Source organism: Diabrotica undecimpunctata, chromosome 10 (genome assembly GCF_040954645.1).
Source record: "Diabrotica undecimpunctata isolate CICGRU chromosome 10, icDiaUnde3, whole genome shotgun sequence".
NCBI classification, from domain to species: domain Eukaryota; kingdom Metazoa; phylum Arthropoda; class Insecta; order Coleoptera; family Chrysomelidae; genus Diabrotica; species Diabrotica undecimpunctata.
In genome coordinates, this window is record NC_092812.1 from 15,619,429 (window position 1) to 15,634,622 (window position 15,194).

A 15,194-nucleotide genomic window follows, 5' to 3' on the forward strand; every position below is an offset into this window, starting at 1 on the left:
TTTCAAAAACGCCATTAAAACAATATTTGGCATTCTTATATTGCTCCGAATGGCTTCACTATAGAAAGTTAATATTTTAGAAAACTACATATTCATATGTATGCACAGTATTATTGTTGTCTGATATAACGAGATCGACTTATAACGAGGTAATTAGTCTGCCATTTCAGTTCTCGTTATAGAGGGGATATACTGCACCAGGAAGGAGCATTTGCTCTAAAGGGCAAATGCTCCTTCCAAAGGGCAAATGCTCCTTCCTGAGCTCATATATCCTAAACTGTGACATTACTCTGATTATTCCCTGTATAATTAAAATTCGAAAAACATTTTTATTTTCAAATAAACCAATTTAGAACAGTTCATACATTTATTTATAATTATTTGACATTATAAAATTATATTACACATTACAAAAGTAACTCCCATCTGACATAAAACAAAATTTTGAATATACTGACTTTGAATAACTTTGTCAGATACTGACTCTGCTTCTGAGATTGAAAGTTCCGAAGCTCTTCTGCTACAAACACTCAAAAAAATAAATTCTGATTTATATAATACTACACCCTTCCTCTAATTTTTTCTTTAGGTGCCGTCTCTATGTCGGCTGGCGATGACGACGATTAGATCAAATATTTTTAGAAATGTGTTTTTAGCCTGTTCTATTATACATTTGTCTTCCTGAATAATGCATATTGCGGACTTAAAAGTAAGATACCACCGATAACGGTAGTAGAGAAAAAAAAATGAAGATGAAGTCAAATTGGAATCCTTTCGAAGTAAAAAGATGCCTTGAACACAAATTAAATTAAGAAGTGAAGATCAGTTAGAAAGGTTACCAGCAATGGTCGAAAATTCAAAAGGTATTAATGAAGTAAATTGGGAGCTTCAAGAATTAAGAAATGAGCAAAAAGAATTTAAGGTTTTAAATAATAGGCTGCGTCAAATTATTTAAAAGAAATTTCTCCAGTGGGCACTCCCAAATGTGTTTCACAGAACCAGACTGAGAAAACTGCTTAAAAAAATTCCACACTTAATGTTTTTCTCCAGTATGGGTTCTCAAATGATTTTTCAAAACATGCATAGCAGTAAACTGTCTTAAACAAGTATCACACTTGTAAGGGTTTTCCCCCGTGTGCACTCTCAACTGTGTTTTAGTGTGCTTTTAAATGCCTTTTTAAAGAACTAATATGAGAAAACTGTTTAAAACAAATTTCACACTTGTAATTTTTTTCCCCTGTGTGCACTTTTAAATGTGATCTCAAACTACTTGTAGTAACAAACTGCTTAAAACAAATTTCACACTTATAAGGTTTTTCCCCCGTGTGCAATCTAAAATGTGTTTTAAAATTACTTGTATTAATAAACTGCTTGAAACAAATTTCACACTTGTACGGTTTTTCTCCAGTGTGAACTTTTAAATGTATTTTCATAGAACTAGTATGAGCAAACTGCTTGAAACAAATTTCACACTTGTACGGTTTTTCTCCAGTGTGGAGTTTTAAATGCATTTTCATAGAACTAGTATGAGCAAACGGCTTAAAACAAATTTCACATTTGTAAGGCTTTTCCCCCGTGTGCACTCTCAAATGTGTTTTCAAATGATATTTACCAGTAAACTGCTTGAAACAAATTTCACACTTGTAATGGCTTTCTCCATTGTGCACTCTTAAATGTGTTTTTAAAGAACCAGCCTGAGCAAACTGCTTAAAACAAAGTTCACACTTGTAATTTTTTTCCCTCGTGTGCACTCTCAAATGTAATTTCAAACGACTTGTAGTAGCAAACTGCTTAAAACAAGTTTCACACCTGTAAGGTTTTTCTCCAGTGTGCACTTTTAAATGTGTTTTCAAATGATTTTTACCAGTAAATTGCTTGAAACAAATTTCACACTTGTAATGGTTTTCTCCATTGTGCACTCTTAAATGTGTTTTTAAATGACCAGCCTGAGCAAACTGCTTAAAACAAAGTTCACACTTGTAATTTTTTTCCCTCGTGTGCACTCTCAAATGTAATTTCAAACGACTTGTAGTAGCAAACTGCTTAAAACAAGTTTCACACCTGTAAGGTTTTTCTCCAGTGTGCACTTTTAAATGTGTTTTTAAAGAACTAGTACGAGCAAACTGCTTGAAACAAATTTCACACTTGTACGGTTTTTCTCCAGTGTGGACTCTTAAATGCATTTTCATAGAACTAGCATGAGCGAACTGCTTAAAACAAATTTCACATTTGTAAGGCTTTTCCCCCGTGTGCACTCTCAAATGTGTTTTCAAATGATTTGTACTAGTAAACTGCTTGAAACAAATTTCACACTTGTACGGTTTTTCTCCAGTGTGGACTTTTAAATGCATTTTCATAGAACTAGTATGAGGAAACTGCTTAAAACAAATTTCACATTTGTAAGGTTTTTCCTCCGTGTGCACTCTCAAATGTCTTTTCAATTGCTTTGAACTAGTAAACTGCCTAAAACAAGTTTCACACTTGTAATGTTTTTCTCCAGTGTGCACTTTTAAATGTGTTTTTAAAGAACTAGTACGAGGTTGTTCCCCCGTGTGCATTCTCAAATGTGTTTTCAAACGATTTGTATTAGTTTTTCCTTCAGCGTGTTGACTCGTATAATTTCCTTCGCAAGACGAATCTTCAATTATTGTCTCCATAATTTCCATTTTAAGTTCGTCTTCAGGATAACCTAAAATAAAAACCAACTAGAATATAAATCTTTGGGTGCAAGGGAAAATGAATGCAATAAATGAATTAAAGAATAATAAAATTTAACACTACACAATTAGTAACTGTAGTAAGTGATATAAATATGTTTTAGAAGACTGTGTTTCTGTCTTCTATAGGTGTATGATAATACATGTTATAATAGTCCTCCACATTGTCTTTTAATGCATACTTAAATGCATTCAGTATAAGCATATCAACAACAAAAAACCAATAATTTATGGTGTAAAGACATATGGTGCACAGGGAGGTACCACAATGACTGTGAAACTTTTATGAGACACCTTTTTTAAGCTGAATTATCAGAATGACCTACTTCCGGATTTTGGACTGTACTAGAATTCTTTTTGTAACATTAAATATAATACTTGTTACACAATGGTTAAGAAGTATAAACCAGTTTCTACAAAGTCTCATAAAATATAAGTAAGTAAATATATAACGGCATATAAAATGTTAGAAGTTATTTAACAATATGTCGACTATTTATAAACTGTTGAAAAACTAGACCAGTGATACTCAACCTGCGGCACGCGGGCCGCATGCGGCCCTCGGGCGTTTTTTATGCGGCCCGAAGGCTAACTAAGAATTTTTGACTTTATCTACATATGTATTTATAAAATCTTAAAATTTAAAAAATACGATTATATTAGATATTTTTGTAATTCATTATAAAAATATTATTAAAAATTCCCTAATCAACAAAGTCTAATTTATAATATAAAAAGATCCGCCCTTGTGGTGTTCAACCGGAATTTCCCGAAGTTGACGTTGTTATGCTATGTTTGCATGTCCAATTCATGTCGATTTGGAACCAGTTCAATTATTATATGAACATATCAATTTCATTCAGCGCTTCCGCTTACACACGTATCGTCTTTTTCAAATTTTGTCAAGTGAAGTGTGTTTCTTTTACTTATAATTTTAATTATAATTGATTTGCCGGGGATTTAAAACAGTGACAACGGCTGGCGTGTCCTCAAAATCAAAACGTAAAATATCTGACGAAAACAGACTATTTCAAGATAATTGGGAAGATGAATAGTTTGTTGTACCTAACAAACACGGTTCAGCAACTTGTTTGATTTGTCGAGAGAGTGATTAAAGAAGTATAATATTATGAGACACTATAATACAAAACACAAGATGTTTAGCGATAGTTTCCCAGTCGGCTCTGCATTGCGAAGAGAAAAACTATGCCTCTTGAAAAGGTCGTTACAGCAGCAGCAAAATATAATGACAGTTTCAATGTCACAAGATGTATCAGTGACGAGAGCGTCCTACGAAATTTGCTATTTATTAGGAAAACATATGAAGCCATTTACTGACGCTGAGATTGTAAAGGAATGCTTTATAAATGCTTCAAATATTTTATTTGAGAAGTTCAGCAATAAAACTCAGATAATATCACAAATCAGACAACTACAATTCTCAGATTCCACGTGCGTCAGGCGAATTGAAGATATTTCGAAACATATTTTTAATCATATCATCGACGACTTCAAGAATTGTAAATATTGGAGTTTAGCGTTTAGCTTTTTATACGGAATTCGTGAAGATTATGGAATTCGTGAAGATTTTCTTAAATTTCATCCGATGAAAGGTCATACCAAAGGAAGTGATTACATTGATGTTATTTGTACGTTTTTGGAAAAAAATAGCATTGACGTTAAAAAGTTGGTATGTGTATGCACAGATGGATGTCCGTCTATGACAGGAAATAATATTGGTTTTATTTCTCTTTTGAAAAAAAAAATATGATATAAATAATTTGTTAACATTTCACTGTATCATACATCAAGAAAATCTCGCAGCACGTACCACCATACCGGAAGTTGACGCCCTGATGAAAACTGTTATTAACATCGTTAATTTTATTAGAGCACGAGAACTTAACCATAGAAAATTTAAAAGTTTATTAGAAGAATTAAAAAGTGAGCATGGCGATGTATTTTTACATACCGGGGTACGATGGCTGAGCAGAACAAAAGTTTTAGAACGGTTTTACTCCTTATGGTACGAAATAATATTGTTTCTACAACAAAATAATAAAACTTACAGTGAACTTGAACAAGATAGTTGGTGGTGTCTGTTAGCATTTATTTTCGACATAACAGAAAAACTTGCCGAACTTAATCGTCGTTTACAAGGTAAGCACAAAATTATTTTGCAGTTGGCAAATAATGTATTTGCTGTCGAGGACAAGCTAAATATGTACCTACATTGACGAAATTAATATAAAAAATCTACAGAACTTTCCGACATTATTAGGAGCTCAACAAGAGGGAATTGATGTTTCTCCAGAAAACTATACTACCATTTGCAATTACTTAGTTTCCTTGAGGAATGAATTCCAGGAAAGATTTACTGATTTGCGAAAAATCAGGAAATGTTTGCTATTAGTGGAAAATCAATGGCACTTAGAAGTAGGCGCTACTACACAACTTGGGGCATTGGGATTTAATAGCGTTAAGTTGATAGATGAGCTGATTGACTTTAATAAAAATTATACAAACCTTGAGGCAATTTTTAAAGAAAAAAGGGACACAAATCATTATGAAGAATTCTGGAAGTTAGTACCGGATAATTATAAAACTCTCAAAAGTTGCGCATACTTGCTCCTCACGTTGTTTGCTTCAACCTACCTGTGCGAATCATCATATTCAAACATGAAATATGCAAAAAATGTTTACCGATCTCGACTCACTGATTCGCACCTGGACGATGTTTTTAAAGTAGCTTGTAGTAATTACGTTCCAGATTTATCTAAAATTGTTAATAGTTTGCGTCAGTGTCAACCATCACATTAATTTTTATCTTAAATAAATGCTTTAATTTAATGAGTCCGTTTTTTTGTAGAATCCACACACACATCATACAGGGTGGTCCTTAAGTAATTGTACAAACAGAAACCGTAGATTCTGCATTTTAAAAGATTACGATTTAAGCCAACTTGCTTTAATAAAATGTTGATATTAAGAAAGATACAGGGTGTTAAAGTGGAAATTTAAAATTTTATTTTTCGCTATAACTTTTACGTTTGTAAATATTTATGGACAAAAATTTACAGTTGGATGATTTTGAGTAGAATAAATTATAATTTTATACTTACTTTAATGTAACTAATAGAGAGCGCCACATATGCCACATGTGTGGCATAAATTTGCGCTTAACTTTTTTGCTCTTTAAGTTAGCTCTATTTGTGTTAAACAATATTAAAGGTACAATATTTTTAGAAAGAAAAGGTATACTTGTTAGTAACCTGAAAATTCAACCGTTTTCGAGATAAATGCATTTTATAAGTCAGCTGCACAATAATTCTTAGTTTGATATTTTTGCGGTAAAGCACTGAATACCTGTAGATAAGCATAATTCATAGTTTATTCTTATTAAAACAACTCAAAGATGATCATGTAACATCACAAAATGCTTTGTTATGGGTGCTAAATGTCTTATTAGAGAAAAGATATTTTATCTTCTTCTTTAGGTGCCGTGTCCGTATTCAGACGTTGGCCGTCATCATGTTTACAATTTCCCTTTGCTATCGCTTCTTAAGTTTCTATAATGGCGTTGTATTACTTTTTTTCTATTGTAAATTGCTAAAAACCCAAAATATGTGATTTATGCAAGATGGTACATCACCACATTCTAGAGAGAAGGCAGTTAGAACATACTTAAATACAACTTTTCTGAAAGTTGGATTGGTCGTGGTTCCTTGGCAATGTGGTGAGATATTGATATATTTATTTAATTTATAAAAAATCCGAAAAGAATACTTATTGTTCATTGTTTGCCCATTTTTATTAGGACAGATAGAAACTAAAGCACAGGTATTGAATAACACATATGTGGTCTGTTTTATAATACTTTCGCTACAAATCTAACCTGAAAGACTCAGCATTTTTACAAAAACATCATCGTTGTCCTAATAACCGATATTGTTATAAATATAGTAAACACACAGGCAATTTAGTTCAGCATAATATTAGTTCGTTAGTAAATCATAATAGTCCATTTGTTCGAGATGTAATTATAGTTACTCGTAAGCTGTAACGTAATCATATAAATAAATAATGTCATCGATAGGTTATTCCGTGTGTATATAAGTAACCAATGAACGAGATACATCACAGTTTAATACATTATTTAACTTCTGCGATAAATAAGATGTAGTTCCATAATATAGCATAAGATTTGGATATGTATCCAAAATAATATATTCATCCATTATACATTATAGCCACCACGTAGCCCAGAATTTGATCCGCTTGATTTTGGTGTATGGAACGCAATAAAACAACGTGTCTATAAGAATCCCATAAACAGTCGCAACCAACTATGGGAAGAAATAAATACTGCAGCAGTTTCTTTAGAACCAATGATGCTATTTAATATGAGACGATCTTTTATGGAATATATTGACAAATGAATTAAAGAAAATGGTGGACATATCGAACACTTACTTTGACAAAAAGTTATGTTATTTAGTTTAACTATTTCTTAATTTGGTTTGTAAATAAAATGTTTTAATTATGACTTTAATTTAATATAAAACGTAAAATGTTTGATGTAAAATCCTATTATTCTGTTATTTTGTCAATTCCTATTATTAATTATCCTGCTAATATATTTATTTTATTAAATATTTTGTTAACTATTAACTTTAGTTAAAGGTATTTTATACCAAAATTCAGAAGTATTAATGTTTTTGTCTATTTTTTCTTCGCTGCCTGGAGTAATTGCCTTAGATCAGAATTATGCAGCTGATTTTTAAAATGCGATTATCTCGAAAACTGTTGAGTTTTGAAGTTATTAACAAGTATACCTTTTTTTTGTTAAAATTATGTATATTTAATATTTTTTATCCCAAATACCGGTAACTTAAAGAGCCAAAAAGTTAAGTGCAAATTTATACCACATATGTGGCATAAGTGGCGCCCTCTATCAGTTACATCAAAGTGTGCATCAAATTATAATTTCTCATATTTAAAAGTACCCAATTGTAAATTTTTATACATAAAATTTTACAAACATGAAAGTTATAGCGAAAAATAAAATTTTAATTTTGCACTTTAACACCCTGTATCTTTCTTAATATCAACATTTTATTAAAGCAATTTGGCTTAAATCGTAATATTTTAAAGTGTAAAATCTACTGTTTCTTTTTGTACAATTACTTAAGGACCACCCTGTATATTATTAATAACATAAATGTTTCGAACTTTACGCGATCCCTCTTCAGGTTACAGTCGTTACGATTTTTTTAAATGGGAAAGTAGACATCATGTGACACCTCATTTAAACGCTTTTGAAATACTGGTTACAACAATTTATCATATTTAGGCAAAATTTTGGTCAAATGCTTTTTAAATGCATTCATTTTTTTCGAATCATGAGAAAACTAATGAGTATTTTTGAAAAATTTAAACGCTGAATGAAAGATCACATTATTGTATGTATTTGAAATGAAAAATCATACTAAATTTTCTCTTTGTTTTCACCCCTGCAGAGCCGTGCGGTAGATCTTTTAATATGATGCAAGTTTTTGAAATGCCGCCTCTTAAATATGATTGAAATTTAACTTTCATTTTTATTAAGACGGTATGCGCAAAATCTTGATCCAATGCTATTTAAATGCATTTTTTATCAAATCCTGAGAAAACTAATTAATATTTTTGAAAATTTAAATGCAGAATGAAATATTTCATTATTACCCAGAGCCGAAATTCCCTTAGAATTAGTGTTGCCCATATGCAAGAACAAGACGAGACTTAGACAGTCTTGGTCTTGGTCTTGCGCCAATACACCTGGTCTTGGTCTTGGTCTTGGTATTACACTCCCGGTCTTGGTCTTGGTCTTGCAGCAAGAGTCTTGCAAGTCTTGCAGTTACCCATTAGCCTATTGCTATTTATTAAACGTTACTAAGGGAAGTTTGAAGCCACGATCTAAGCGATCCGTGCCTATGCTCTAACTAACCCAGCTATCTACCATGCCCCATGAAAGTCAATCAAACATGGTTAAAACACAAAAAAATCAAATTAATGACATAAACTTGACTGTATTTTAAAGAACATTTTCTGTCTAGAAAGGTATTGATGGACCTCCACCATATATGAAATGGAAATCTTAAAAAAGATTGGTACGTGGCAAAAATCCAAATACAGGTATCAAGGGCACATATTCTTTAGGTGATAAGATAACAAACTATAATCCACTTAATAAAGCAAAACCAACATAAATGTTATTAACAATCTTAGCTCTACTTTTATATAAAAAACTAACTTGAAAAAATAAAGAATAGGTAAGAAGTCAATGAGAATCAAAAGAAGTTATTTTAAATTAAGGAGATATCTACTTAATAAATACATTAATTTACCAAAATAAAGTAGTAGGAATATTTTTTTAGGAACTAGAATTTTGGTTTTTCAGGAAGAAATATTTGTAATTTTTTGTGAAAAGATATTAGATGCTTCGTTAAACCTGAAGTGTTTCTGTTTTTCATTTTCATTTTAACCTTTCTATGTAGGCACAATTCAAACAAAGCAATTTGGGATGCATAAATTATTTCGAAAAACTCATCAAATTTGCTTTTAGGTCTTTTATATCTATAATTCCAACGCTCACTACTCCGACTATTTTAAAACTATTTGAATCTTTGTCCCCCATGTCAAATTGTAAACTTGTCAAATGAAGTTTAGTGATGTCGAAAAAGTACCTACTACTATAAAAATGTCCGTTACTATTCAATACCCTAAGTATCTAATAACAAACCGAGAATTATATATTTATACTTCGTTATTCTAAATATTTCGGTACTTTGTTTACACGGTAAGCTACATTATCTGTTATTAATAAACTTTTAAATATTATCGCGCTCTTTCAGCAAATTTGGTTTAACCGAATGATCTCATCGCACACTCAGCATAAACAATGTTTAGTCTTAGGCCGATAAGATTTGTTTATTTAGATTCCTCCTAACTAAATTATAATGGGAAAAAAATTGAATTATTAAGTGGGTGGGTGGGGGTAAGATATTTAAAAAAAATTTCGATACGATATTACTGTCGACGTATCAATGCAAGATTATTTTATGATTAGAGGGCGGCTATAAATCTGGACAATTAATTTCAGAGCGAAGAAGTCGTCTGCTGGAAAAGAATGTACAAAATATTTGCGACTAGGACACAGTAACTTTACACATAAACACCTCTTTACGCGAACTGTGCCTCCAATGTGTGAAAATTGTCAAGTAACAATCTCCTTGAAGCATATACTAACTCAGTGTAAAACATATGAAGCAGCAAGAAAGAAGCACACTATCCCAAATAATATGAAGGAAGCCCTAGGAAAAAACATGAACATTAAAAACACAATAAGTTATCTTAAAGACTCAGGACTGTATCACTTATTGTAATTTTTTTTTTAACTTTACCTGTATTATATTTTTTAGGTCGCTAACAACCCTAGTGGTTACAGCGTAAATAAATAAAAAAAAATGTACAAAATATTTTATTTTTACATATGATCTCTGAGCACGTGTCAAATGTGTTGTTTTTAATGAATATTTTGATTGATGATTTTGATGTATGTTATTGTTCGTAATGCGCATAAGTCCAGTTTTTTAAATTTTTATTACATATTTTTTTGCGTCTCATAGAGTATTTAAGCATATACCCGAACTACAATACTCGCTAAAACGACACTCCGTCCTAACTGCAAGACGCAAGAGTCTCGCAGGCTTAGTCTTGTTCTTGCGTAAATCTTGCACGGTCAGTCTTGGTCTTGGTCTTGCTAAAATTAGGCGGTCTTGTTCTTGGTCTTGGTCTTGCGAAAACGCAAGAACAAGACCAAGACTGCAAGACCAAGACCGATTTTGGGCAACACTACTTAGAATAAATAAAAAGTTTCTTTTGAATGAAATATTTGAAATTAAAAATCACAATAAATTTTCTCTGTCCTTTTACCTCTGTAACTTATCAAAATAGACATAGAAATTTTCAGGGACTTTCTTCCCTCGGTAATAATATAATCTTTCACTCTGCGTTTAAATTTTTCAAAAATACTTATTAGTTTTCTCAGAATTCGAAAAAACCAATGCATTTTTATCCGGGCTCGCTTTTTTATCCTAGCTTGAATTTCATTTTCATAAACTTTTCTGCAATTGCATTAAATTTTCATTTGGTCATTAGCCATATTATTTGTAACTTTTCGTTTTGTCTATAGTTTCTGACCACATTTTTACACAGCCTGACATTTTTTTTATTTTACTGATTATGCCGCCCCCCTTGTGATGCAGCCTGATGCGACTGCCTCGTTGTATCATAGCACGGCACGGCCCTGCACCCCTGTAACTTATTAAAATAAACATTATAGAAGTTTTTAGGGACTTTTGGCAATCGGTCATAATGTAATATTTTATTCTGCGTTTAAATTTTTCTAAAATTCTTATTAGTATTCCAAGGATTAAAAAAATTAATGCATTTGACCGAAATTTTGCGCAAGTATTATACATTTTTTAAATCAGTATTTTGAAAATGATTGATATATATATATATATATATATATATATATATATATATATATATTTTATATATATTATATATAGCGTTTCGGTGGGTTGGAGTCAATAAAAGGGGCTGTTCTAGAAGACTATTTTTTATATCTCAAGCTTTCAAATGTTATTACATATAAATATATATATATATATATATATATATATATATATATATATATATATATATATATATATATATAGTTAAGTGTAAAATAGATTTCATAACAACGACCACATTAGGACCTCAAACAAACAAATTCCAGTTTTTAGAAACAGTGTTCCAGCAAGAAGTGTTTTGCTAATTTATAGAATTGTTTAGAATTCATTGCCGTAATATCAATATTTTTGTTCAGGTTAAAAAACAATTATACAGATTATAATCTATTGTATCAAGTTGTGTAATACACAATCTGGAATATGGTATAATGATATGACTTTTGTTTCTTGCATTGTACTGATGTTGACCAGCATGTGTATTTACATCTTGTATATTATTATGAACTATGAACTTTTGGGTATGGAATCATACATGCCCATTAACTCAGCTCACGGAGCACAGAGTCACCTTCTCTGTCGCTCACGTGGGTAACTCCAACCTGGCGCGTCCAAGCAGCGGGGGTGGACATCTATCACTTTAGTAGGCCGGAGTGAATAGATGACTAAGTTCAGGTTGGGACCCAGTTCTGTGGGGTATAACACGGACCCCTGCCTAGGGATACAGGTGAAGACCACAACGGTAGGCACGGCGGAGAAGAAGATATTCGGTACGGCGTGGATGGCGGAAGTGGTATCCCTGGATTTTAGGGATTGTATAAAATCAATAGTAGCGGCTGATCCAGAGTGGACGGCTACGAACAGCGTCTGACCCAGAGTGGGCGGCTGAATACTAGGTCCTCCAAAAGGGGGTTTTGGCGTCAGGCGTTAGCAACCTGGCACATAGAAAAAACCTCAAGGGCTGAAAAACAAAGGGCAAAATGAAAAAAACAAAGATTAATCCCCGGGTGGTAACCCACACCTCTGAAGGAGGGAGCCCCATCGGATACGGGGGGGGGGGCAGTTTTGCTTTAAGTGAAAGAAGCCCAGCTTCAAAACTCAACCAAACAACAACAACAAAAAGAAAGAAAAGCCAGAGAAAACTCGCACTCGGCACATGGAACGTACAAGGATGGCGAACAAAGGACAAAGAGGTAATAGCGGAATTCGAAAGAATGAAACTAGATATAATGATAATGACTGAGACGAAAAAGAAAGGAAACGGTACCGAAAAAATGGGAGAAGTCATTCACTGTTGGAGCGGAATAGATAAGAAAGAAAGGACAAAAGCAGGAATTGCAATTATACTGAAAAAAAAATGGGAACACGCAATCGAAAACTGGGAACCAATAAACGAAAGAATTGCCAAGCTTAACTTAAAAGTATACGGAAGACAAATTATCTTACTAGCAGTATACGGTCCAACAGAAGACAGCTCAATTGCAGAAAAAGAACAATTCATAGAACAACTGCAAGAAGAAATCGAAAAGAGAAAGAAGAACCAAGAAATAATTATCGCCGGTGACCTAAATGGAAGAACAGGAAGAAAAGAAAACGACAGAACAGTTGGTAGATTTGGAGAAGATATAATGAACGATAACGGGGAGAGATTGATTGAGCTATGCGAAATAAACAACTTAAAGATCACAAACGGCTTCTACAAACACAAAGACATACACAAATACACTTGGACACAAGAAACAAGAAAATTGAGGTCTATTATTGATTATGTTATAGTAAACCACGAAAGCTCGATAAAAATAAAAGACGTAAGAGTAAAGCGAGGCGCAGAATGCGGCACAGATCACAAACTAGTAATCGCTTGGATGGAATTCCCCTTCATATGGACCCAACAGAAACCGACCCAGGGAGAGTCTGACCAAGTTACGGCTCCGGCTACACCTGTCAATACGTGCTCAACACAAGAAAAGAAATTCAAAATCAATTTATTAGAAGAAGACTCAATAAAAGACCTATATAAGCGAAGATTGGACCAAAAGCTAGAAGAGTTTCGGTATGAATCATTAGAACAAACATACGAACACATAAAAACCTGCATGAAGACAGCAGCCCTAGAAGCTCTTGGAGAAGTGGACCAAAAATACACCCAACAAACTACGAAATTAACCGAAGACACACTAACATGCATAAAAGAGAAAAAAGAACTTCATATAAAATACCTGAACACAAAAAACTATGAGGACTTGGAACTATACAGAAAAAAAAATAAAGAAGTGAAAAGAAAAGTAGCAAATGAAAAAAATGAAAGATGGGAAAAAACATGCACAGAGATAGAACAGCACATAGGAGGAACGAGAAATTCAGAGTCATGGCGCATCTTAAAGTCGCTCCAAAGAAATAAGACAGAGAAAATCAAGATCGGTCAAATCAAAGAAAACGAATGGCAAGAATACTATAAAAAATTGCTAACCGAAGACCGTCCCGAATTCAAACAATCAGAAATAGACGGAATAGAAATCTACACACATGACGAAATCGAATTAAGCCTAGCTGAGGTAAAAAGAACGATCAAAACTTTAAAGAACAAAAAAGCAGAAGCTCCCGGCGGAATACCAAATGAATTGATAAAAAACGGATCGGAAAAGTTATTCCGTATGATACATAAAATGTTTGAGAGAGCACTGAATGGAGAAGACTTACCGGCAGAATGGACCCAAGCATATATGACATCAATATACAAGAAAGGAAATAGAAAAAACTGCGAAAACTATCGGGGAATCAGCATTATATCGTCTATAGGCAGACTGTATGGAAAGACCATAAAGGAAAAATTAGAAATATATATACAAGATAAAATCGGAGAAGACCAGGCAGGTTTCACAGCGGGGAAAGCATGCTTAGATCACATTTACACGGTCGAACAACTAATAGAAAAAAGAATGGCCAAAAATAGATCCGTCCATCTGGCTTTTGTTGATCTTAAGAAGGCATATGACTCAATACCTAGAACCAAGCTATGGGAAGCAATGGAAGACATCGAAGTTCCACGAAGATTAATAAACGCGGTAAAAGCACTCTACAAGAATAACGAAGTAGCTATCAAAACGGGCAATAGAATATGCAGGCCATTTAAGACGACAAAGGGACTACTACAGGGTTGCTCCACATCCCCCAACCTGTTCAAAATATTCCTGGAAAAAAACCCTGAAACCATGGAAAAGAAAGTGCGAAGGAATGGATATACCAGTAAGGAACGAATATCTATATACGCTAAGTTTTGCCGACGACCAAATAGTGATCGCACAAGACGAGGATGACCTCAGTTTTATGATGAGAAAACTGGAGCAGGAATATACAAAGAATGGGATGGAAATAAACCTAAAGAAAACTGAATACCTAACAACGGAGAATACAGAAATAAAACAGCTGGAAATAGACGAAGGTAAACAAATCAAAGGAACAGACAAGTATAAGTATTTAGGTTTCATAATATCAAACAAAGGAACAACGGAGGAAGAGATAAAAAATAGACTAGGACAAACAAGAGACTGCATACGAAAATTGAACCCGGTACTATGGGATAAGAACATCAGCATAAAAACAAAGAAAAAAATATATAATACCATGACAAGAAGTATCCTCACTTATGGGTGTGAAAATTGGACAATAAATAAGAAAACCAAAAACAAAATAAGAGCAACAGAGATGGAATTCCTAAGGAGAAGCTGCAGAGTAACAAGAAGAGCCAGAATAAATAACATGGAGATTAAGAGGAGAATGGGAATGAACTCCGACATAATAGACTACATCGAACAGAAGAGATTAACATGGTACGGACATGTCAGAAGAGCAGACCAAAATCGGTGGATAAATAGAATAACAGAGTGGAGCCCGATAGGAAGAAGAAAGAGAGGCAGAC

At 33.1% G+C, this 15,194-nt stretch overlaps 1 protein-coding gene across 1 annotated transcript in view; it reads right to left on the reverse strand.

Moving 5' to 3' along the window:
- Positions 1-373: 373 nt before the first annotated feature.
- Positions 374-15,194, reverse strand: part of LOC140452087 (uncharacterized) — a 40,272-nt gene continuing 25,451 nt past the window's right edge. The window contains exon 3 of the mRNA XM_072546149.1: positions 374-2,689. Within this exon, the coding sequence (XP_072402250.1) occupies positions 1,155-2,689 (1,535 nt within the window). The 3' untranslated portion in view covers positions 374-1,154. The remainder of the gene's footprint in view (positions 2,690-15,194) is intronic.